The sequence below is a fragment of the Hyposmocoma kahamanoa genome, unplaced genomic scaffold (genome assembly GCF_003589595.1).
Source record: "Hyposmocoma kahamanoa isolate Upper Pololo Valley unplaced genomic scaffold, ASM358959v1 217, whole genome shotgun sequence".
Taxonomy (NCBI): Eukaryota; Metazoa; Arthropoda; class Insecta; order Lepidoptera; family Cosmopterigidae; genus Hyposmocoma; species Hyposmocoma kahamanoa.
The window spans coordinates 524,320-551,455 of NW_020653738.1; the positions used below are offsets into that span (position 1 = coordinate 524,320).

General features: G+C 37.0%; 1 protein-coding gene across 1 annotated transcript in view; it reads left to right on the forward strand.

Moving 5' to 3' along the window:
- The window catches only part of LOC113227801 (protein Skeletor, isoforms B/C), a 54,536-nt gene that overhangs the window by 18,072 nt on the left and 9,328 nt on the right, over positions 1-27,136 (forward strand). Inside the window, 5 exon segments of the mRNA XM_026460822.1 lie at positions 9,447-9,678; positions 17,972-18,083; positions 23,334-23,552; positions 25,321-25,521; positions 26,945-27,063. Coding sequence (XP_026316607.1) covers positions 9,447-9,678; positions 17,972-18,083; positions 23,334-23,552; positions 25,321-25,521; positions 26,945-27,063 — 883 coding nt within the window.

Sequence of the window (27,136 nt, forward strand, 5' to 3'; positions counted from 1 at the left end):
CCCAGCGATTGTCCTGTGGAACTGTGCACCCGAGTTGTCTCCGGTGTTGACTAGCCTGTATCGCCTCTCTATGAGTTCTGGATAAGTCCCGAAAATTTGGAAGTTGGCCGAACCATCTAATTATCGACCTATCGCAATCACCTCCATTCTCTGTAAGACTATGGAGCGCGTATTGAACAGCCATCTCCTTGGATACCTCGAAGATAACGATCTTCTCAGTGATCGACAGTATGGTTTTCGCCGTGGTCATTCTACTGGGAATTTTCTTGCGTATGCCACACATTTATGGGGCGAGGCTGTCGAGAAACGCGGTGAATTGCTTGCCGTCTCGACATATCAAAGGCCTTTAATAGGGTTTGACAAGATAGCCTGTTAAACAAGCTTCCAGCTTACGGAATTCCTGTTGGCTTTTTCACAAGGATAGGCGATTTTCTGAAGAATAGGTCAATCCGTGTAGTTGTAGATGGTTACTCGTCTGCTCCTCATAGTATAACTGCCGGTGTACCTCAGGGATCTGTCCTCTCCGTCACTCTATTCTTGCTGCATATCAACGACCTGCTGCTGATGCCCGGTATCCTTGGATACGCAGACGACAGCATAGTGGTAGAGAGTTATGTGCCAGACGTCCGAGACAACAGCAAAGAGATCCGGTGTAAACGAGACGAGATGGTCACCAGGTTGAACCTGAGCCTGAAAACGGCTTCCGACTGGGGAGATGCGAACAGGGTCAGGTTTAATGCTGCTAAAACACAGGGACTTATCATCCAACCTCAACTTTGGGCGATACATCGAGTGCTTGGCAAAAACTGCTGCCAGAAAACTAGGCATACTTTACAAGATCAGGCGGTACTTCACACCTGAACAGCTTTTAAATCTGTATAAAGCACAGGTTCGATCGTGTATGGAGTACTGCTGCAACCTTTGGGATGGCTCTGCCCATTACCAGTTAGCTGCCTTGGACTCGGTGGAGCGAAAAGCAAAGAGACTTATTAACAACAATTCTCTTGTGGAGTCGAAGCTACAAAATCTCGACCATCGCAGAAAAGTAGCCTGCTTGTCGGTTTTCTATCGGATACATTTTGGGGAGTGTGCGCAGGAACTTTTCAATTTGGTTCCACCCTCACCGTTCCTCCTTCGGTCGACTGAAGGTCCGCAGCACTCCATTCTGGTGTCGTTGTTATTCCACCTATTCGCACTAAGCGCTTTGCTTCCTCTTTTCTGATGCGTACGGCAAAGGAATGGAATGCTCTATCTGTATTTCGCAACAAGTACAATGTAGAGCTTTTCAAGGCTAGAGTGAATAGGCATTTTTAGGCAAACGGGTACCATCGTCGGTCACATCGTCGCTTAACATCAGGTGACATTGTGGCCTAGCGTGTGTCTATTATATATTAAAAAAAATTAATAAAAATAAAAACAGAAATAACACAAAAAACAGCGTAGCAAACATTTAAATAGCAGAGTTGTACTATATTACATAATACTATAGTGACATGTGTCCGGCTGTGGCGTATGCAAAAGGATCCCATTCAGCTAAAGTCACAGCCAAGACTAGGCTGTGACGCTGGTTTTCAATGGCCGAGTAAGTGTGCATGTGCATCGCAAGGTGAAAATAAAATAAACTACGTAAATACATATCGCACTGCTATTACAATAGTGTTGTAACTCAAAATATGTGAAATTTAATATTATATCATTATTGAACGTAAAAATTGATTCTCTACATGTCAAAAAAACCGTCGTTAGAACATTGTAAGAAACAATCAAAATACATCTACTTAACTCGAAATGAGACTTTAAGTGCTCTAGTTCTAGCCAAAATAATCCATATTCAAAAGTAGGAAATTATTCTATGGGGAATGGTTTGTGTCCATAATAAATTTTAATGATTTTTTTGCGGAAAGTGAGTAATTAGTTTTTCATCGATTCTGAGAAAGTTCACTTTTTGGATTAATACACTATTGTATTAACGGTGCGATATGTTGTAATACGTGTTATTGCAGTGTGTACTTTTAAATCGAATAAATACTTACATAATCTTTGCAATATACATATACATACAGTTAAGTATATTTAGTGTGAAAACAAATTATTATATTATATTGACTACATATTTAAAGTATATTACTCCGAAAATATTAAACAAGATTAATTATTTTTCGTAAAAAAATTATAGAAATCATATAAATATATATGATTTCCTTTTTGCTTTTGGTCCATGACAAAAATCTACCAACAAAGCTTGTACAATAATCTAAACTAGGAAATCATAAGCTCGATTTATGAACTTGTGACATGGAGATTGGTGATATCACCGTGGCAACACCCTAAAGATTTTAGAAAGCCCTTTCGCCTGTCGTTTTTTGTTTATCGTTTTTTCTTTAAACCAACTTGACAACTTTTCTGGATCTCTAAAAAGCTTGTGTTTTCTTTTAACATTGGTTTATAATTGAAATAATGTAGGCCATACAAATATTTGTCCCGGGCCGGAAATCGAAAACAAGATCTTTGCGTGTCAGCCCATCAAGCCAGCAGTTAACCGTAACCATGGGACCTGTAAAGACCCCGAAACGTTGGTTTGTTTGAAAAACAAATACATACTACTTACATCCGTAAAAAAATGTTTTCTTTCTTATGTGTAACAATCGCTAAGACCTCGATGGGTAATGTAATGTCGTAGGCTCATAGTAATGTAAACAAATATGCATAGATAGTTCATATTTCATCGCATTATGGATGAACAACATTGCCTATATGGATAAGGTCTATTTTTTAATTATAATCCTTTAAGTAGTGGAAAAATAGTGTACTAATGTCCGATAATTGTGACAAAAATATAATAGACCTGAGCGTAATTATTATATGTCTTTCTGCTGCATAAGTGGAGTTTCAAAGATGGTTTCTTACCGTTGACTTTCCTAAACTTGAAATATCTCCTTAAACATGATTCTATTAATTTAATAATAATAATAAATCGTTTATTCCAAAAAAAGTACGTTTGGCTACAAATTCAAAGACCGCCAAACTACATAGCAGTTTATTAGCGGAGACACACTCTCATCATAAGCAATAAACCTATATACCTGAGATTTTTTATAACAATTTTTTTCTCGCTTTCTTTTTAAAAGTTAATTTAGACAAATTATCTTCGTCAACATTCAGATCATTATATTTATTTATTTATTTATTTATTTATTTATTTATTTATTTATTTATTTTGGCACAGTTATATGAGAGGGTATTAAATAATTTCTAGTTCGATAATAATATAAATAATTCTTCTTTAATCTAGGTACAATATATTCTGTATTATTAACAGATCTAGTGATATAAGAATGTTCAGCACAATTCTTAAACCCATCCCTTCTGTATTCTTCCAAAGCTAATAACAGTTTGAATTTTTCTTGCACTGGCAATACATTACAAATCGAGAATAACTTCACATAGTTTTTGTCACATTTTTCTTTTACATTTTTATTTACCAACAATTTCAAGTACCTTATTTGTAGTTGCTTAATTTGTTCTAAATAAGATTTAAACGTACGCCCATAACTACTCAGACCCTACGCGGAAGTAGACGTAATACACGGTATATAAAGTAGCCTTATTTACAACAAATTTAAGTTGAAAACATTTACCTAAAGTCAGTCTAAGTTTAGAATAGACATTCTCCACATGCGACTTCCATAAAAATTTACTATCTACTGTTAACCAAAAATTGTCACATAATATTCAAGTTTTTGAAAATTTCCTGAAATAGTATTGCTTGCAAGTCTGATTTGTACGCGCCCTAGAGGTATAAGCAGAGTAAGGTATACAGAAATAGTTTTATCTTTTTGTACCTAGAGTTCTTTGTCATTCAAGCGACGATTGCTAAAACACTTTTCTCTACATTGGTGATAATTTTTAACCGATTTTAAAAAAAGGAGGAGGTTCTGAATTGAACTGTATTTTTTTGTATGTATGTAACGCGATAACTATGTCACCCGATTTTGATGATTCTTTTTTTAGGAAATCAAAGTATTTTTCCGGATTTAAATCGCGTATATTTGTTTTTTCAAACAAACCTATGGTTAATATATGGTTTATATATTATGGTATATACGCGATTTAAATCTGGAAAAATAGTTTCATTTCCTATGTGTAACAATCGCGAAAACCTAGAACTCGATTCTTTTTTTGTTGGAAAGAGGGTATGTCAGTATTGATCCTATTTAAATTTGAAGAATATTCCACTTCTAAGGGTGTCGCGCACTTTCCGGTAGCCGATTTCGACAAAACTTGGCAAATATGATGTAATTCCACGAACTTTTGTGGTCTGTCTGTATTATCAAAAAAGTTATAATTATAATAGAAACAATTCTTTTTCAAGTACCAGGAAGATCCAATAAAAATAATGACTCGCCCTGCGCACTGCTGCCAGGCGAGGGTGTGCGGTGTCGAAACAAATGAGTATCGAAATGCTGAGACAAAACTGTATTAACGGAACGTGTCACGGCGAAAGAAGCTGGGGCGATCGTACATTGTACATACTTATTTAATACGTTGTATACGTTAGCTGGAAACAGGGCTTCGAACGTCGTACAAGTGTGGAGATACTACAAAATTTGTCGAAGACTATGTCGAGGATGTTATAGTCCTTAAAGGCCAGGTGACAAAAATGAATACGAAGAATATTAATATTTGTGATCAAGGACATTAGGATGGACTGTTCCGGAATTTCTAGTATATCGCAAGAGCCGTAGTTAGAATGGGACTAAATTGTAAAGCTATCCGAAATGTGTTATTTATTCAAATATTTCTTTTATATGCAATAGACTTTTATATGAAAGACCTTTGTGTTACTATTAGATATATATTTATTTTACTGAATTTCTATTACTCCACTAGTTTGTTAAAATTTTGAATACAAAGATCGAATAAAAAGAAAATTTTCTTCGATCGTCCCCGTCCGTCTGCCAAACTAGGGCAAAACAAAAAACAAAGATCTGCATCAACAACAACAATACAATGTTTACCAATGTTGAACAATGTATTGTTCTACTACCATCATCATCAGCTTACACGCATTCACTGCTGGCCTCTCCTAGAGCATGCAAACTCTCCCGGTTTTGCCTCAGGGCGTCCCACACTACGTTTTCCTTGACGTGGTCGCCATTCCAGAACAAGTCTGCGCCATCGGCGATCAACCCTCCTGCAGACATGCCCGGCCCACTGCTACTTACTGATTTTGCGAGCTATGTCAGTCACTTTGGTTCTCAGACGTACGACCTCGTTAAGGATTCGGTCCATCAGTGAAACCCTAAGCATAGCTTACTCGATCGCACGCTGAGCGACCTTGTCTCGGCTGCGTAGGACATAACTGGTACAATGCACTGGTTAAATGCCTTAGTTTTTACATATTTTTGAGATTGACGATCTGAAGAAGTGGCTAAGCTACCCAAATGCCGTCCAGCACAAACGAATTCTCCTGTCGGCTTCCTTCTCGAAGTTGTGCTTGCCAAGCTGGATATTCTGGCCAAGGTAGACTTGTTCTATTAGTAATGCTCATTTTACTGCTTGGCGGCAGAAGTAGGTAAGGTGGCAGTACTTCCCTGCACGAATTCTTTCAAAAGGAGATCTGCTGTTACAGAAAGTGAGCATATATGTTCAATACGGAATACAGAATTGCTGCTTTGTGGCAAAATTTTCTAGTTAATACGTTACTCGATAGAGTATTAGTACTATTACAAATTTCTAAGGACAAACTCTGCATTTTTTGACGTGTAAGCAATAGCGTTGAACTCGCTTAAGATATCGACAACCCTAAACATCCCTAACTGTGCAAAATCGGAGGGGCGAGCGTCAATCATAATATCCCCTAATGGGGCAGGGGTGCCAGTTAGGATATTAGATAAATACCACCCCCGCTGGGGTAGCTGTCCCTTAGGAGTAACGATAATGGGGGTAAAGGAGTTTGCTATAAGAAGTTGCATGTGTTACAATCAAGTGTTTCTCGTTGTTTTTATTGTAAAACAAAGAGAGTTCTTTTCAATTTCTGATTTATTCTGTTATATTTTGTTTTGGTGGCTTCTATGAACTTGGGAATGCCTAAAAAGTAGAATTAATATAGTTAAACTTTGCCATTGAGTGTGATAGAGTGATAGGTAAATTAGCAAAAAAAAAAGGATTGAAAGAACCAAAGGAATCAATGAATTCATGACTATATATATAGTATATCCTAAATTATTTCTTGGCGACTTTTCCGGTATTTTGTGAGCTGTATCTATGTCGCAGCCGTATTGTATAAAGCGCCATATTACATTACGGCTAGTCACTTCGCAAAACGACGCTGTTTTCTAATACGGCTACCTCATGTTTGGCCAGACTGCAATTCGCCTAAAAAAAGTACGCCGCATCGTAATAGCACGTGGCGTTTCACAAAGCGGCTAAGAAAACAATACAATGGCGCTCGCCATTGTTACGCTGTTTTAAGATACTTAATTAGGAATATAGCCGCCAGTAGAGTTGCGTTATCATAACAACAAAAATCTGTTGTTCATAATTTCTAGTCAGGGTAACATTCTCTCAGTGAACAATACAGCTAAACGTTGGCCGCCGCTTCGTTGAACGTATCGGGATCACAATCCGTCTGAACGAGGTAGCCGTATTAGAGAACAGCGCAGTTTTGCAAAGCGGCTAATCGTATTATAATACGGCGCTTTATACAATACAGCTGCAACATCTATATATCGACCAATACAATAGAACATGATATTTGTAGTAACTTTAAACAATGCTGTTATATACTCAGCCAGCTTGGATTCTTATGGATTCGGCCTTCATATCTTCTGCGCAAAAAGGACCTTTTATTAAATTCTTTGAAGAAAAAAGATTTTATAATCGATTGTGTAACAATATAATATATTTAAAAGGGGTCGAAATACAACTATCATACAATACTGCCTTAGATGGAAATGCAACCATTAATGCTTTTGTAAACACCACGTTTGTCCAGGGAAGTGCCATCTTATCTATTCCGGCCGTCAGCAGTAATATAAGCATTACTGCATTCCGGTTTTGATGGGTTAAGGGTGCTGGTGAAATAACAGTTACAAGGGACTCGTCAACTCATGTCTCAAGGTGACGGGTCTCTCTCAGATCTTCGCGTTTTAAAGGCCCGAGTGGCACTGCAACTGTTGTGGATAGGCGTGTCGCTTACCACCAGGCGCACGACTTGTTCGTCCTGTCACTTGGTATCTTAAAAAAGACACCAGGAGAGCAGAGTGTGATGTAGTATAGTAAATTTGAGACAGGGCAGTAAAACCAGCTACCTTAATCGTTGTAGTTACAGGAAAACGGTTCTGGAAGACTACCCATGAATTTTGAAAATATTTTGATTGGCATTCACAGATTTTGAAAAAATGGTACAGTCAGCAAGATAAAAGGCAATTTTTACAAAACTTTTTTATACCATTCGATCCGGTCTCTGGTAAGGTCAATAGTCTCTATGGGGCCAACTCGAAATGTCAGAAATCGCAAAAAAACTTTTTGTTAGAAAAGCAACTGGTCACTATATAAATCAATTTCAATTTACATCTCTAGTTACACTACTAAAAATATAATAATAATCCCAATAATTATGAATGCAAAGATGGATCGACACTAATTCATAATCATATAAAGTACGACTTTGATCTTTGCTGCTTGGTTTCAGTTTGATCAGGTGGGCTACTCTTTGTTTAAAGCCTTTCAGAAAGGTAAATCGAAACCATAAACTTGTTTAGAGATTTTAAGACTATATTAAGCTCTATCTTTATATAAGCTGTTATCGAGTAGAGTGTGCTAAAAATTTTTATTGAATGTCAGACTGTTTCACCACCGTAATATTCAATTATTTTTTGGCAAATTACTACTAGCTTTTTATAATTATTAACACAAAGGCTGAACACTTAGAAAAAATTCCTTCGAATTCGAATTCTATTCGAACCGACGTGTTCTAGCAAACCGTGTCAGACGCTATGCCAGCTAAGCCGCGTAGTCGTTATCAACTTCTAGTAGTCGTGGTCTCGGCTGCATGAAGTTCATTATGACTTCACGCATTAACATAATAATGCATAAACATGCAGATAATGTGTTAGCAGTCTTAGGGGACGCGGAACGCCGCTGGCGACGCCTCCAAAGAGTGTGTGTCGCAAGCGAAGTAGGTAAACGGGCAATTGCTTCCTAACATCATTTATAATTGCACCATTTGCATCCGAATTTCCGATCACTCTGCAAAACATAATGGAAACTTTTTGTTAGAAAAGAAACTGGCCACTACTCTCCAAATAAGAATTAAATAAAACCAAATTATAATCATATCATTATTTTCTTAATGTGGAACAGCTTTGTTTTGTTTTGTTAATAGCGAATTGTAACTTTTAATACGATTTTTAATCAAAATCTTCTCAAATGTAGAACGCTTAGACTTATTGGAAGCATATTATTTAAATGGTAAAAACTGCACAGCTGTTTTGGAGTGGTATAGGGTCAAATATCCTTTACGAAGAGTGCCCACCAGAAAGCTGTTATAATAAATATTAAAAGGAATCTTGAAGAATGGCTCCTTTAGCAAAAAATAACCTAGAATAATTGATTACTAAATATGTCCCTACAAAATGTATGGTAAAAAGTTTTTTGCTATTTCTGACATTTCGAGTACTCTTACCTCAGTTATAACTGACCGCCAAATGCTAGTCAATTGTTGTCACAGTGGCCAAATAAATCGTTATATTTTTCGTATTAAATAATTGTGGTTACTAGAATATCATTAACATAACGGTATGAAATACCTATCAAAAAACTGTTTAAAAATTTATGCAATGAAATCAAACATTGAAGCTTTGAATAAAATTGAAAATAAAGTTGTGTTTATTATGCCTATAGCATTTTATGCACCTAGTTTTATTAACTTACTGTTTCCTAACCCTACAATAAAACGTCTACAATCTGAACAGAGTATAGTAGTAGCAGTAGAGCTCCTTGTGAATGAGTTCGTCCTGGGCAGTACTGCCACCTTACCTATTTCTGCAGCAAAGCAGTAATGTCAGCATTACTGTGTTCCGGTTTTGAAGGGTAAGGGTGCTGATAAAATTACAGGCGCATGGGACTTATCAACTTATGTCTCTGGGTGATGGGCCCAGTGGCAGTGACCCTCAGATAATTGCGATTTAAAGCTCTTCGTGGCACTGCAACCGTTATGGATAGACGTGTAGCTGAACATCAGGCGCACGACTTGTTCGTCCCGTCACTTAATATTATAAAAAATACTAAAAAAGTCGACATGACATGCGTGACTACAATAATAATTGTCCAAAATTGACAAAGCACATGAGCAATTGACCAATTTGCTTGGTCAAGACAAAATAACTTGATGGTCACATCTCTAAGTGTAACAACTCACATGCCTTTTCTATCTTTTCCAGGTACTGTCTTAACCCGTCGACCAGAACCGTACTATGGTCGTGTGATCGGTCGGTTAACCCAGTACGCTCACGGCATACGCGGGACTGTCTATGCCGTGGACGAAAATACTGTGTTTGTGCGAGGTTTTGCGTACGACGGCACGGGGCCCGACGCTTACTTTTGGGTGGGGGACACGCCACAACCTTCGCCTGAAGGCACCTTAGTGCCGTATCCTGAGGATTATACTACCAGGTAAGTGTGCTTCTAGTTGACTTCTATAAACACGGATTTCCTATCCTGTGCTAGGGGATGCGTAGAACTCACCAACCAATCATAGCCTTTGTAATAGGAGTGTCTGACATTTGTATTTAGTGTTTTTGTAACTACTTTTTGGATTTAAGATTATCATCATTTAGAATAGAATAGAAAAGATTTATCTATGGTTACAACATAAATGACGACCTCGGTGTCCAACGGTTTGCACTGTGGTTGGGCGCTAGATTAGGAGATGCCGGGTTCGAATCCGGGTAGGACCAATTCTGGAAACGAATTCCGTTGCTCTATTACTCATGGTACAAGGCATTGCTTGGCTTGAGACCAGGTTATTGATGTGTCTGGGTATAATATTTATTATTTTTATTATTTAAAAAAGAACACACATAAATTATATATAGTTTAAAAAAGTAAAATTGAAAAATGTTAGTAAAATAAAAAACAACGTTAAAAGTAAACAATAAATAAACTATCTAATGTAAAGGACGTGTAGCTACCATGAATAGGCCATGAATTAATTTCAATACAGACAAGATATAATTTTGTGTCTCAAATATTGTAATATAAAAGTTTCCACAATCAGAGCTTTTTGCTTTTCCAACAAAATCTCATTAAAGCATTTTTTGAAAACAGGCTTGGACATTTATTATTATATTTATATGTGTGTTATATATGTGTTTATATATTCAAATGTGTGTTGTACTTTTTTACAATAAGATTCCGTAGCATATAATTAAGACTATCGTTTCGTAACTTTAAAACCTACATTAAAAATATTTAAATTGAAAACCCATATTACATAATTTAAGACTACATGTCAGATAAAGATGTATGAAAAGACTACATGACTCTACATACCACACAAATTTTGTTTAAAGTGTATTCCAAAGTATTTAAGTACATTTGAAAAGAACAATCCCTGGAATTTCTTGGTCGTTCTTCTCGCGTAAATTTATTTTATTTACGGATTTCGTTAATTGGAAAAAAAAATTGACTTTGACTTACAAGTTTTTTTTTATCTTGATATTGACGTTTATTGGTCTCCCGATATAAAAAGAGGTAAACAGGAATATCACACCAGGGTAGAAGATACCAGTGAGAAGTGATCGGGGCATTCTCGGGTTAAACGTTATCATGGTCGCACATTATTCGCTCCCGTGTTTTATTCTTGAAATTTATTTTTAATTTTTCTTTTTTTTGTTTCTGGAACTTTGCGGGTTGCGCTTGTGCTATGACATTATTTTATGATATTTGTTTTTATTTATATACAGTAGGTGTTTTTTTCGCCACTGCATCAGTGATCGTGTCAGGTTTCAATTTAATGTTCATATTGCCAACTTAGTAATTAGTGACAACCAAACCACTAAACAATTTAGCGACAGCTCGGACAGTGAACGTAAAGTCTAAAATAAATAACCATCTGACACGCCATTATCGATTTCGGAGACAGGATTGATGGACGGAAAAAAGTATATACATAGATATATATACTTATACTCTTGCTAAATTCGATGTAGAATTGAATGTCAATAAACAAACACATAATTATATGAATTTTCGGGTTTTCACCTCAGATTGTTTTACATACACCACAATTTCAATATTTTTCGCTGAAATTTGATTAGGCTATTGGTAACACTAACCTGAAGTCACGCCTATGATAAATTTTGAGTAACTATTTATAAAAACGTGTCATAATTATTTGAAGGAATCAGAAATTGACACTGGAGACGTTGAGACTGAGATATGTAGTAAATTAATATACCTAAAATAAAATCTTACAATTTTGTTCCTTTTCATCTCACAGTAAGCTTTAGGAAGGAATGGAAAACTTAATTACTTTATTTATAAATTAGACGTATATTTTTTTTTCCAAACTTAATAATAATTGGCTAGGTAAGTATTACTTCTACGTAATCCAATTACCTGCTTACCTATTTAAGAGTCTATACCATCTCAAATGTTGTTGTTGAATCAATCACCTTGGAAAAAATATACAGTTAAATTAAGGATGTGCACTGAAATGTATACGATGTGAAAACACTATTCCTAAAAATTTTCACGATAGAAAAAACACAAACTTACCTCGAAATTTTACAAGAAAACCGCTGTATTCAATAGGTACTTTTCATAATATTACACCTATTTTTTTATATCAACTGAACTAAACTAAATAGAACACGTATACGAGTAGTATACGATATAAATATCAAATCGGTTTTATTTCGTTCGTAAAAAAATAAATGCTGAAATAAAGCCAGTGTCCCAGCCGCTCGACCCAAGCAAACTGAACCGTATTAGTACGGACAAAATTTGGGTTCGAGCTGAGGTAATATCAACTCTTAAATGGCAATTACACGAGCAGGCCATGGGTGGTGTCAGCCTAATAACAAGCATGAACACAAAATGTTCTTTTCACTTGCCGTCGTTGGTTGTCTAGCAACGTTTTGTTATTAAACACTCTATAATATCGAATTTGGCTAGATTATAGTAATGGTATACTGTAATCCACATTTTTAAAATAATATTAAGTGACGGGACGAGCAAGTCGTACGCCTGATGGTAAGCTACACGCCTGTCCATAACAGTTGCAGTGCCACTCAAAGTTTTAAACCGCAAAGATCTGAGGGGCACTGCCACTGCGCCCGTCACCCTGAGACGTAAGTTGACAAGTCCCATGTGCCTGTAATTTCACCAGCATCCCTACCCTTCAAAACCGGAACACGTAATGCTGACATTACTGCTTGGCGGCAGAAATAGGTAAGGCAGTACTAACCTGGACAAACTCTTTCACAAGGCTCTACTACTTTATAATTTTACTACAGAATATATATTCTGCAGTAAAATTATACTATTATTATCTTTATTTTTAAGTAGGTCCACATGTATATGTAGACCTACATCACAATAAAGTGATTTATTAAAAAAATGCATCTATTTTAGTAGATTACGTAGGCGTCGAATATAAATATTTAGTAGCAGTAGAGCTCCTTGTGAAACAGTTCGTCCAGGGAAGTTAAATTTTGAAAATGGTCTATGAGAAAAAAGTCTGGGAACCTCTGCTCTAGAATAATGATTACCAACGTGGTGTCCACCAGGAGACACTCCGAACAACGAAGAATCCATATTCAGCGAAAAAAATAGTGGGTACATAGTCTAGTGAGTGGAACCCATTTAGGCGGCAGGTCGTGACCAAAATTTTGACTTTCCATAAACGGAGTAATCCACATTTTTTAATAATATATAAGTGACGGGACGAACAAGTCGCGCGGCTGATGGTAAGCAACACGCCTGTCCATCACAGTTGCAGTGGCACTGCCACTGGGCCCGTCATCCTGAGACATACGTTGACATGTCCTATGTGCCTGTAATTTCGCCAGCACCCTTACCCTTCAAAACCGGAACTCATTACTACTTAAAAATTGAAACACAGTTACGCTCTCATTACTGCTTGGCGGCAGAAATAGGTAAGATGGCAGTACTTCCCTGGACGAACACTTTCACGAGGAGCTTCACTGGTACTAAACTGCATTATATACAAATACCTACTAAATTTAGTGCATGTATGTATGAATTTTTCAAAACTTTACTATTCAAGTGAACCTGTGCCCAGTAGTTGGGCGAATAATATACGGATGATGATTCAAATGAAACAAGTTCGGGTATTTATTTCATAAGCATAATCAACATTCAGTCGATAGTCGATAGAATATTTATGGACCGCAATCACTAGCTGTTTGCAAGCGAGCAACACTTTTGCAGAATGAACTGTCATTTTACTCCGTCTTCAAAAAAGCTACACTAGTGTTATTAGTGGGCATATATCACAGTCACATTAGCCAGCACGTTTGCTATGAATGCGCAAGTAGGTCCACATATCAACTGCACAACCAAAACTTTCGAATAACACGTTGGTAGATAAGGTCAACAAGGCTATGAGTGGATCCCTTTACAGGTCCGTTACTGTGGTAATAAATTCGTAAGTATTGGTACTTAACGATTCAAAGTGACAACAAATTGAATAGGGGTCGTTCGTTGTACAATTTATTCTTGTCGAGTTGCCGGGCAAAGCGAATGTGTCTTGCGCGAGGAATGAATACCGATGTTGGAATTTGCAGCGTGCAAAGATCGCGCTGGATTGGCTGAGTATTAAGATTGGTTGGCAAGATTTAAACGACCGCCGGATGCAACATTCTTACACTAGCGTCACAGTACATTTATGAAAATGTAATTTATGTTAAGAAGAGTAGGAATATCGAGTTCTTAAGTTTTCGCGATTGCTTTGTTTGTTTTTTCAAACAATCCGACGTCTTTACAAGTCCCATGGTCACGGTAAAGTCATCAATCAGTTATGTCTAATATTAATGCAAACCATGTGACCATGGGACCTTTATAGGGCCCGAAACGTCGGTTGATTTGAAGAAACAAATATACGCGATTTAAATCCGGAAAAATAGGTCAATTTCCTAAGAATAGTGAATTTTATGAGAAATAAGTGAAAGGTGTGTCATTAAGACGTTCTTGATAATCGTCTTCACAAAGTCAGAAATTCATTTAAGGGGCAATGTATACATTTCTGTAATAATTATGCCTAATATTCAAAGTTTCCCATTCACTAAGTATAAAAGTAATTAAAAGTGAAACAAAAACTTTATACAAAGGTATATTATACAGCTTTTGCGAACCTAGATGATAAAAATCCGTGGTGACCCGTTTAGCTCTCACAGGTAGTCTCGATCGATGTTTGAAATAAATATTGTAAATGACAAATATGTACAATTGTACCCCCTACAATTTGTTGCTCATTTTTCTCAGGGGAATCGTCTCTACGAATGAGCAGTAGAGTTTAATCAATATGATGATTTCAAGCGTAATTTATTTACCTCTCAAATAAACATTATTGAACTTGATAGTTAGAGTTTGACCGACGTGCAGATTTTTTTTTTATAATAATTATATGATTGTTAATGTGTAAATACAATGCCTCTTTTGGCATATGCATACATCAGTACTAATCTCAAACTTCAGGGTTCAAGATTACCAAGCCTCTCAATCTACCTCTATAACTATACACAACAACTTATCAGCTCTTGATTATGCGTAAGATGGTAATCGACACGCCTGCCCATAACAGTTGCAGTGCCACCCAGAGCTTTAAATCATAAAGTTCTGAGGGGCACTGCCTCTGCGCCCATCACGCAGAGACATAAGGTGACAAGTCCCATTTGCCTGTAATTTCACCAGCACCCTTATCCTTTGAAACCGGAACGCAGTAATGGCCTCATTACTGCTTGGCGGCAGAAATAGGTAACGTGGCAGTACTTCCCTTTACGAACTCTTACGCAAGGAGAGCTCAACTGCTACAAAACTTTTTATTATACAAATGTAAGTGCGCATCTGACATCGAGTATTTCTGGTTATATACTCAATGGCATTTGACCTCCTTCTTATCTGATGGAAAGTGACGATAAGGTCGACGATGGAGCATGCACACCTAATTAATGCCCATTCACTCTCGCCTTGAAAAGGTCCAAGTTATAACGTTCAGGGAACAAGCCTGCAGGCAGGGAATTCCACTCCATAGCCGTTTGCCATACGAATGTGGAAGCATAACGTTTCGTGTGAATCTTTGGAATGTCCACAACATAGGGGTGGAATCCAAGCCTACGTCTAGTCCCTCGATGATGGAAAGGGGAAGGCGGAATTAAATCTTGTAATTCCATCGCACACTCCCCGTTATATATCCTGTAAAATACATAAAAAACTACATACAATAACCTGTCAGGTTATAAATATACCTACACAATAACCGGTCAGATTATAACTATGCACAATAACTTGTCTTGTTTATAATATAATTTCTCAAAATATGATTGTAAAGACTTCCCATGTTACCCTAAGCAGACAATTACGGTAATGACTCCCTCTTCCCTACAGGAGGGCCCGACCTTCCCCAGCCCTCTGAGTGATTATGTTTATTTAATTACCAAGCCATTTCTCCTTTTTTTCATCTATTCAGCGCATTAAAAGGTTGTATTCAAATGCAAAATGCTTAAGATTTCTCAAGCGAAATGACTTATATTAACACATAATGCTGAAAATTGACATTTTATATGGAACAGGAGTACACCACGATTAGCAAATAAAATAAATAATAAAATGTGTATTTCAGTAATACAATTAACTTTACATTAACAGTGGATGGCTATTAAGCTATTAAGCGTGGATGGATATTAAGCTTATCAAGCCTGAGTCAGGAGGCACCGCTCTTCCATAGCTATAAATTCACATTTAACATTTTAAGTTATAATGTAGTGTTTAAATTCTAATTTTTACATTTCCAAGCAATCTCAAAACAAACAATTCATTCTTATCTTGTGTGTGTGTGTGTGTGTGTGTGTGTGTGTGTGCGTGCGAATATTTCTGTTTGTCTGTCTCTGTGTGTGTTTGTGTGTGTGCGTGCGTGCGTGCGTGCGTGCGTGCTTTCAACATGGACCCGGCCGGGGATCGAACCGGTACCTCAGAGATGATGACTCCATGAAAACCGGTGTGCATCGACTCGACCACGGAGATCATCCACTGAGTAGTGTCTACCAAAAATATTTAGTTTTAACGTCAACCCACTGCTGGGCACTGGGAAAAATGGCTTCATTTCCTACTTAAATTGAAATGCCAAGAAGGTTTGCTTCCCACTTTGTAAAGGTTTTCCTCTAAAATTGCGATTTTTTTCTGCCCAGTGACTATCCACAGTCGCCTGTAGTCACTTGTTTTTATATTGGTCTAGTAAGTCACCACGACTTACTCGTTGACATTTTTAAATATTTAAACCATTCCAAAATTGCTAACTTTGTTTCATAACTTCAGCTTAAAAAGAATTGAAAAAGCTTGCCCCACGTATAACGACCGATAATACGTACATGATTTTTGTTTCTTCGTTATCAACGTCATTTCAAAACCATGCTTTTGTAGTAACGACAACGAAAAGTTCTCTCTTCTTTTAAATACAAAAAGGGAACATCATACTTCAAATCAACAGTATATTTCAACCAAAATTCTGAAAATTGATGACAAAGAACCTAGAAATGTGTAGAATTGCGAGATTACGGTAAATACTACTATGTAACTACGTAAAGGAACAGGGAATACCATTGTGACAATCACAAAAGCCAAATTTCAGGGACATAACCAGAGATGAGCAGTGGATTTAAACCCAGTCAGCCTTCCTGGGTTTTAACCCGTTTCAGCCCGAATTCGTGGGCGGAAACATTCTACACGTAAAATAATACAATATTTGGTATAATTTTATACTTATTAGAAATTTCAAAGTAAAATATCTTTTTTAGGACGAAAAAAGGCAACTCCATACAATACCCATCTTGCAATCCTGTGGACTCTAACTTACTACTAGGGATGTATATAACACGATTAGATTTTTATGAAAATCGATTCAAGTGTATGCGATAACGAGTTTTTGTAAAGATCTATTTCAATGCTATTTTCGAATCAATTCAATATAGAAAGGTGAAATATTACCTAAACAAACAATAAACATTTTGTAATAATAATAAAACGATTTACAAATATTTAGTTGTATAAATAGTTTTTAACCCAATTAAAACCCGGCTGTTAACAATACGCGGGGTTAAAACCCACGCTTGCCATCTTTGAGTACAGCTACTCTTTCCTACATACTTGCTGCTCATGAATTATTTTTTTATATAATGTTGTGATGTTACTAACAAAGTTGATAAGATTATTGTTACTAACAAATATGGACGTAGTTCTGAAATAAATGTATTATTATTATCATTATTATTAATCAAAAACCTTTATTACCGAACGATAAACAGACCCTTTTTGAAAATTTGTTACATAAAAAATTTTGTTAGTAATTTTTAGTAGCAGTAAAACTCCTTGTGAAAGAGTTCGTCCAGGGTCAGTAATGTCAGCATTACTGTGTTCCGGTTTTTAAGGGTAAGGGTGCTGGTGAAATTACAGGCAATTGGGGCTTGTCAACTTATGTCTCAGGGAGACGGGCGCAGTGGCAGTGCCCCTCAGATCTTTGCGATTTAAAGCTCTGAGTTACTCTGCAACTGTTATGGACAGGCGTGTACGTGCACGACTTGTTCGTCCCGTCACTTAATATTATAAAAAAAGGAAACCTCGTTTCCCAACTGGTGCTATTTCGAACCAAACCTAGGGCCTTATTAACCAGCGTTCATAATATAAACGGAAAAACATTTTGACGAGTATGCAATATTTATTGTTTTAGAGATCCTCCAATCTTGACAACGCACAGCAATACTGACATCCTGCTGCGGCTGCCGGGTGGTAAGAGACTCCGGGACATCAGATGGCTCAGTGTCTGGTGCCGTCGGTTCACTGTAAGTTTTTCCATTGACTTTATAAATCTGTAATGTATAAATAGCGTGTAATAAGGCCATATCTACAGAATGACAACGTTTCAGGAAAGAGGCTTAAAGATTCTACGAACAAAATTAGTCTAGATATATGTCTGTGGTCCTATTTAAACATAAAAAGTTAAGTGGTTTTAATGATAGGAATGCCAGCTTATGAACTAGGCTCTTGGCTAGGTGAAGTAATTACAAAACAACTGCTGATTTAAATAACTTCGTCCAGGTCTTCTCCAGCCTCTCTTTCCATTTTCTAAGTAAGTTATCAAAACGGCTCGGCTCTGCAGTGTACGCGATTAAAAAAATAAGGAAACTTTCAGACGTCGAAACCGCTAGATTGGTTTACTTCAGCTACTTTCACAGTCTAATGACATACGGCATTTTGATTTGGGGTAATGCCGCCGATATCAACAGAATCTTTGTCCTGCAGAAACGTGCAGTTAGAGCAATTTACAATAACGCACACACTAACGCACACACTCAACATAGCCCCGCACTAGGGAAAACCCTGTGTCGCGGGTGCCATGGACACACACATAGACAACCACAAATTACACCCAAACTCACGAGAGAAATAAATGTAGGTCATACAAATATTTCGCCCGGCCCGGGAATCGAACCTGGGACCTCTGCGTGGCAGTCCGGCATGGTAACCGTTCGGCCACGGAGGCAGCACAATCTGGGCCCCAAAGTATCTTTGAGAGATAAGTTTAAGGAAATTAACATTCTTACACTAGCCTCACAGTACATTTATGAGAATGTAATTTATGTTAAAAGGAATAGTAATTTATTTATGAAAAATAGTGACAGACATAACATTAATACGAGGAATAGAAATAAACTAGCTTTTCTTGATAGTCGTCTTCACAAAGTCAAAAAATCATTTAAGGGGCAATGTATACGCTTCTATAACAAGATTCCGGTTGATATACAAAATTTTCCTTTCACGAGGTTTAAAACTATAGTGAAACAAAAACTTTATACTAAAGGTTATTATACGACTTCTGCGTACTTGGATTACAAAAATCCGTGGTAGTAACCCGTTTAGCTCATGGAGGTAGTCTCTATCTCTGATGTTTCAAATAAAAAAAATAAATATTGTAAATGTTATTTACAAAGAGCAACCCCTAGAGTTTCTTGCTCATTCTTCTCAGGGGAATCTGCCTTACGAATGAGCGGTAGAGTTTAACTATTGTGACGATTTCAAGTGTAATAATGCTTACCTATGAAATAAAGATTATTTTGAATTTGAATCAATCTTTCTTCTATATAGAAGAAAACTTCTAAGAAAACTTTTGTTCAATGAGGAAAAAAAATGTCGGTATTCCTTATAAGCCTCATCAGATCTACTGTTGGACAAGTTATTATGTAAAATACAAATGTCGATGAATAAAAAGTTGTCTACTAACGCTGTGTTCAGGATTAATAAAAATACCCTGTTTTGAACAATAACTATTAAGATGGTTAGTATAGCAGGAGTGTCATAAAAAAGAAACCAGTAATTAAATATATAAATAATTATTGGACAACATTACATACGCTGCTCCAATCCCAAAGTGAGTAGCACTTGTGTAAAGCACTTGTGTTATGGAAATCGGAAACAATGACGGTACCACGAAAATCCAGTCCCGAGACAATATAGAAAAGTTAATTTTTTCAAAATGGCCGGAAATCGAACCTGGGACCTCAGAGATGGCAACACTATGAAAGCCGTTGTGCAGGCCACTGGACCACGGAGGCCGTAATGATTAAATTCATGTATTCTTTACACGTTTAATTTCTTCTGGTCACATAATAATACCTAGTTATAAATAAGTTAAAGTTTGAAGGTTTTTAAAGTTCCGTTTCGCTGTCGCGTTTTTAAATGACTTTTGAATGGTGGATTTTCTCAATTTGTTTGTGCTCTTTTGTTTTTACTTCGACAAATACGCGCCATTTTGTATTTTCGCTTTTTTGTTATCAGTAGTAAAATGTTTCGTCCTTCGGGACAGGCTAAAGCGTAATTAGCTAGATCTTAGATTATAAGTTTTCTTCAATAGTTTAATTATTTGACAATTTTCGCTGGAAATCGTTATATCTTTACGATGGCCATTTTAAAGCTCCGTTTTATATGATCTTAATTTCGGCCTACCAAAAATATGCCACTTTGGCAGTCGGGTTTTTTGGTTTTAATTCAGTGAAAAAATTAAAAATTGTACATACTCTATCTTTTCACTTTTTCTATTAATAAATATATACGTGAAAGGTTTGGTTACAAAAAACTTCATTTATTATAAAAATAATCTTTTATTTTCGATGATGAGGACCTTAGCTTGCATCACTGCCCTGCTCCTTACTTGTATTCATCACCATCCCCTTGAAAGAATTCTTCGTGATAATCGGCTCTGTGACGTTTCCTCTTCCACATGCCGGTGTCTAATTAAAATAATAATAATAAAAATAAGAAACCCTGTGTCGCGGGTGCCATGGACACACACATAGACAACCACAAATTACACCCAAACTCACGAGAAATAAATGTAGGCCATACAAATGTTTCTCCCGGCTCGGGAATCGAACCTGGAACCTCTGCGAGGCATTCTGGTAACCGTTCGGCCACGGAGGCAGTTAAAATAAAACGAAAATGAAAAATATTTTTTTCGTGGACTTAATAACAAGTGAATTAAATGAAACTAGATAAAAAGATTGAAAGAAAAAATAAACATATATTAACTATGTAGTTTATGTAGTCATCGCGTGTTTGACTTTTGTGCAATTAATATCGTTGTCGTTAAGTCGCGATTCAAACGATAGCCCATCTCACACCGTGTCTGGTGTGCCCTAACACACGGCCGGCATGACTGAGTTCTGAGCAATCGTAGTATAGTGTATACCATTGATATGACAAGAAGAAGAATATCGTGATTCGAGAACACTCTGACAAACGTCAAGATTATAATTGATTGAAGTCGAAGAGCAGCCCTATTTCATTTACCTATTTGTAGGTTCGGATCAGTAAGAGGCGGAACCGACACTTCAGTCACATTTTTAATTGACCAACTCCCGTCTTTGCCCAAATCCGCTGTAATTAATTGCTGAGTAGCTCCTGGCTTGCCAAGTGCCATTACAAGCCGGCCTCCAGGCTTCAACTGTTTTTTGAACGCGTCAGGAATGGTCTCGGCAAAGGCACCGCAATGGATGACATCGTATGGAGCCATTTGTGCATATCCCCTTCGGCCGTCAGCAGCAACAACACGCACTTTGTTCTCTAGAAGTTTTGGATTGAAATTTCTAATATTACTATACGCTTTATTGGCAATGGCTTTCATGTGGTCGATCCCGATCACGAGCCCTTGGCTCATCATACTTGCCATCGCTGCTGTCAGGTATCCAGAACCACATCCAATGTCTAGTGCTTTTGTTGGTGTTGGTGCGGGTCTGAGATGGCGCTTCATCAACTGCAGAGCCGTTGCATGCAAGGACGGTGCTCCAATAAATGATCCATATGTGAGAGGAAACGGCTTATCGTCGTAGGTCATCGTAAAACACTCGCAAAAGAATTTTCTGTCCACTTGTAGCATTGCATTCTTGACGATCTTCGATTTGTAGAATCCCTTTTTGTACAAGTCATCAACCAACGTCGCCATTGACTTCCGCGGCGCCTCCTTTTCCTCAAAATAGCTACTGGATTGACCGTGATCTACGTTCAATATGAGCAGACCGATCAAAATCTGTAATCTTTTCTTCATGCTGGTTGGTATCTGAAGATTATCTTGTTTCAAAAAGTTCTTGATAGGCGAAGTTCATAGGTAATATTTTGAAGTCCTTCGCGTTACATATAAATGAATCCTCATTTTGAGATGGCCGTGAGACTTGCAGTCGTGTAAAAACGAAGCGTTAAATTAAAAACAAGCCAAGTGTAACATAACACTCGGGCTTGTAATATTGAAAATATTCACTTCTGCAGTTATGTATTGATAAAACTAAGTAACGTACATACTGCCCTCCTTGTCATAACTAACGTATTTGCTAAAGATTTTTATCTTTAAAAAATATTTGATTTTGCATGACAATAAAACTGAAACTAAATAAGACGAGATTGTAGTGGCACCAGTGACCGACAAGCACGAGTGTTCGATATCTTTTTTTTAAATTCATATCTAGGACAAAATTTTCTATCATAGTAACACGTTTATTATTGTTTATTATTGGTAAGTGTTATTCATTATTGGTGAGTGTCTATTACTGGTTAATTAATTAGTGAATTTTTGGTGTTACTGAAAATTTAGAGAAATATTAGTTTAGGTTTTTTTAGTAATAATAGTTTGTTTTTGTGAAACATGTTACAGCATAATCTTTCTTGAGGATTATATAGAATCCGTCAAGTAAACTAATCACTATTGATATTTGTTCAAAAACAAAAAGTTAGTTTAAATTTAAAGACAGGGTGTCCTTAAATTTGAACTAACTTTTTGTCCCTTAAAATATCGATCATGGGTGTTAATAATTCAATTTCGCTAAAAAAGAAGGACAGTGTATACTATAAATCATTTATGAATTAATTTACGTCGGCGACTATAATAGTATAATTGTTCAATGTCTCAAAGAAACGCTTTTAAATGCCGCAGTTTTTTTACTGGAAAAATTCTATTTCTTTATGATTATATCATAACAAAGAACACACCTACTACACTTACTATACATTATTAGGTATTTAAAATTATACATAAGTATGCAATGTATCAGACCGGTTGGTGGTGTCTGTGACAGCCCGGCGAAATATCGATCTCACGCAGTGCGCATGTGCGAGCTTTCCCGCCAAAACGCGTGGTTTGCCGCGCTTTTCATTCAACTCATTCACTGGCTCATCCTCTGTAAGATTAGGCAGGTGTACATAGTTTTACAAACCAACTGAATCTTAAAATAATTTGCAAACATTTTAAGGTTGAGTAATGATAATATGAAACCATAAAAAATATTTTAAAATTTATCTTAATTTAATTAAAAATTAAAATTTAATTTATTCTTAGGTCTGTTAATAAACGTTGTAAGAAAAATCCATAAAAACATCAAAGCTGAAAATGTTTAGCTGCTGGCTTGCATTGAGGTCAATGCATTTTCCCATTCCTCGGCAGATTCGGCAGCCATTAAGGGACAATGAGATTTTCAGCCAGTCAGAATACAATCCGAAAATACGTTAATAATTGCTACATGAAGAAATTTTAATCAATATTGTTTCAGGTAAACTTCGGCGATGTTTTCATCCCACCAGGCCTGGACCCACCGCGTCCAAGAGTCCTACCAGAATTCAAGCGCCTTGCACACGGCCTGCGGTCAGGCAACATCAGCGTTCTCGACGCTAAAACCTTCTATATCCCCAATTTGCACTACGATGGAGCAGGCCCTGATGCTTACTTCTGGGTCGGGAATGGCACTGAACCTAATCCTTTTGGAACAAAGGTAAGTGTATGTGATAATCTAATAGTTTAGTTTATTTCCCCCAACATTACAAATTTCATACAAATACAATTACATGTCATTTTATGCAACTCTTCGAAAAGTGAGCGTCAATTTACAAAATGAAGAAATAATAATATAATAGTAAGTCATAAGTGCACAATAGTGTACATATCGAGTGCTTGGCAAAAACTGCTGCCAGAAAACTAGGCATAGTTTACAAGGTCAGGCGGTACTTCACACCTGAACAGCTTTTAAATCTGTATAAAGCACAAGTTTGATCCTGTATGGAGTACTGCTGCCACCTTTGGGACGGCTCTGCCCATTACCAGTTAGCTGCCTTGGACTCAGTGGATGCGAAAAGCAAAGAGACTTATTAACAATAATTCTCTTGTGGAGTCGAAGCTACAAAATCTCGACCATCGCATAAAAGTAGCCTGCTTGTCGGTTTTCTATCGGATACATTTCGGGGAGTGTGCGCAGGAACTTTTCAATTTGGTTCCGCCCTCACCGTTCCTCCTTCGGTCGACTAGAGGGTCCGGAGCACTCCATTCTTATGTCGTTGATATTCCACCTATTCGCACTAAGCGCTTTGCTTCCTCCTTTCTGATGCGTACGGCAAAGGAATGGAATGCTCTATCTGTATTTCCCGAAAAGTACAATTTGGGGCTATTCAAGGCTAGAGTGAATAGGCATTTTTTACAACGCGTCTCAGGGTCGCTTAACATCAGGTGAGATTGTGGCCAAGCGTGTGTCTATTATATATTAAATATGTATATATATATATATATAAATCAACATAATTAATTAAACTAATAAATAATTGAATGAAACTAACAAAGTCAAGTGTATACAGAAATAATAATAAATGTCAATATGATTCTTAATAACTAATACATGTATATTACAGTATAATAATACGGTGGAAAGTCAAATTCATTAATAAATATAATAATTTAATTATTTATTAAGTACTTTGAGTGTACTCTGATACTGAGTAAAGGAACTTTTCCAATAAAAGGTTCTTCAGTCTTCACCTGACAACATTCGTTTTTTAGTTCGGCAGGTAGATGCTCGTAGTAGGTCGGTCCTATAACTCGCGGGTTTTTTCGTGAAGTGCAGTGAGACAGGCAGGTTCTGATCCCGATCAGACAGTGTACAGGGTTATCACAGACCGTTGTCACTAACTTCATCCGGTTCTCAAGAGGCTAGTGCCTCGGGTGAGCCGCCCCGGGTGCACGTACAGTACCCACCCTATTTTCCAGATAGGCACCGGAGCTGTAAGGCACGCTCACTTCCCGGCAACGGTGTCTCTTCAGTTCACAATAACCTAAGCAGCTGGAGGGACCGAAGAATATCTAACTTACCCTCTACTAGCTATCCGGGCTTGTGCCGGAGATACTAGTCGCAGGGTCCTGCGACAATGAAAAAAAAAGGGTCCTGCGACAATATTCAGACACAGCTTTGAACTCACGTGCCCCGCGCGTCTCCTCACTTCAAGGCCTCAACTAGACCGCTACTAAGATGCGCTAGCTGTGTACGAGACAGACGTCCCGGCCACAAACCGCCGGGGCAGACAAACATGTCCGTCTCTGCAGCTCACCACAAACCCCAGCGAATCCATATGCATGTCTGGGTCCGCCAGAAACACCCGGAGTAGTGGACACATTATAAATCACTATAATTATAATTATTATGTTTACAGAGCGAAGATTGTTAATATTACAAACGAAAACATCTCTAAGCCACTTCTTTTCCTGCCTATTTTCAGGTTCCTAACGAAATGGGTTCGCTTCATCCACTCCGTGGTTACCAAGGTGAAGACATTGAGATCCAGCTTCCTGGAAAACTTACAGCCTATGACATCGACTGGCTAGCTGTATGGTGTGTCGAATATAGACATAATTTTGGACACGTTTACATTCCTAAGGACTTGGATGTGCCACCGGCTTTAGGACAGACGAAGATTACTGTAAGTAAAAGAGTATGTAAGGCATCTGTGATGATTGGGTCATTGTCCGTGAAAGATGGTTTCTTCAAAAGTGCAAAAACACTCGTATTTTAAATTATTCATCTAAATCGCTCGTATTCTAAAAAAATACAGATTGAACGTTATAAATCATCATCACAATGAGCAACCACACATTATTATTACGCATTTGGCTTGAAATATGCAAATAAATCTATTATTAACAAATCTCATTTCAGCTAACCAAATGGCATTATCAAACTTTTCTTTCAGCGCTGCCGGGGACTAACAATAATAATTTTCTTTTATAATAACAATTTTTTACAGGGAAAACGGCCGTCAAGCCGACCATCACCTGTTAAATATCAGAAATTAACGCTACCGCCTCAAACTCAAACTCATATTCAACCTTCTTGGTTCTCTTTTGATTGGCTTAATGGTTTTTAACCGAACTTTGTTACTTGCGAATTGAGATGTTGAGTAACTATTTATGTGCGAACTAATGGAATGTCACCGCTATTTCCCAACGGTGGATTGTCTTCTTCTTACGTACTTTTGCTTCCTCCCTTACCTGTTTCTCTAGACCAATTAATTTTGACCTAGAACTTTTGCGACCAGAATCTTGTTGAAGTTTGGTCGCTTTCTCCACATTTCTCAATCTTAAGTCGTTTTCTGTAGTTCTCACATGATTCGCTCCAAGTGACTTCATCAGTCATTCAACGTCTCAATTATATATAACCTACAAAATAACATTAAGACTGAAATTTTTACCATCATGTTAACATTTATTAAAATGATTGTGACTAATTCATGTGTGATGTTTCTTTTCTTCTGCTTTCCTTGGTATTGGATTTAATTAATTTAACAGCCAGCTTGGTGGTATAACCCTGTGAGTATTAACATTTTTTTTATTTCTTTAATATTTTTACTAAACTTTGGATCGTATCTGTCTCTTTATGTACGCGTAATTGCCGGGCAAAAGAAAAAGGGAGAAGTTTCAGTTCCAGAAATAAATCTTTGTCGCCTATGAACCGACAGAAGTATTTACTTCTCATAACAAGGTTTTTATTGTCATAGAACTACAAAGAGAAAATCAGTTTGTGTTTCCATGACAAAAACACCTTATTAGGGAAAATAATTTTATAGTTCCGTGACAATAAAATGTTTGCTACGGGAACTAAACTCCTCTACCGGCTCTCAGTCAACAAAGTTTTTTCGGAGTGAAGTAATCACTAAGAGGAATGTGTAAAGGTAAACTAAACTTGTTTGAGTGATCGGTAATCAGATAATAAGTTACAAGAGATAACTTTACATATAAATACAGCCCTGTATTGTGATAAGAATGGACTATTACTTTAATTTGGTTTATTTTAATATGTACGTTTTAAATTACACTTAATATCACTAAACCTGGTAAAAATTTCAGACGAGTTCAACGACCTCTCGAACACCGTTCAGTGCCACTAATAACTGTAAAGAAATTCTCGACAAACGATTGCAGGTCCGGTGGGAAATTCAGGTAAATATAAACTTGATGACATTAATATCATTACTTTGATTTACATTTTCACACATTATCAAACATATTTAAAACATATTTTATTTACCTCGACGTTTC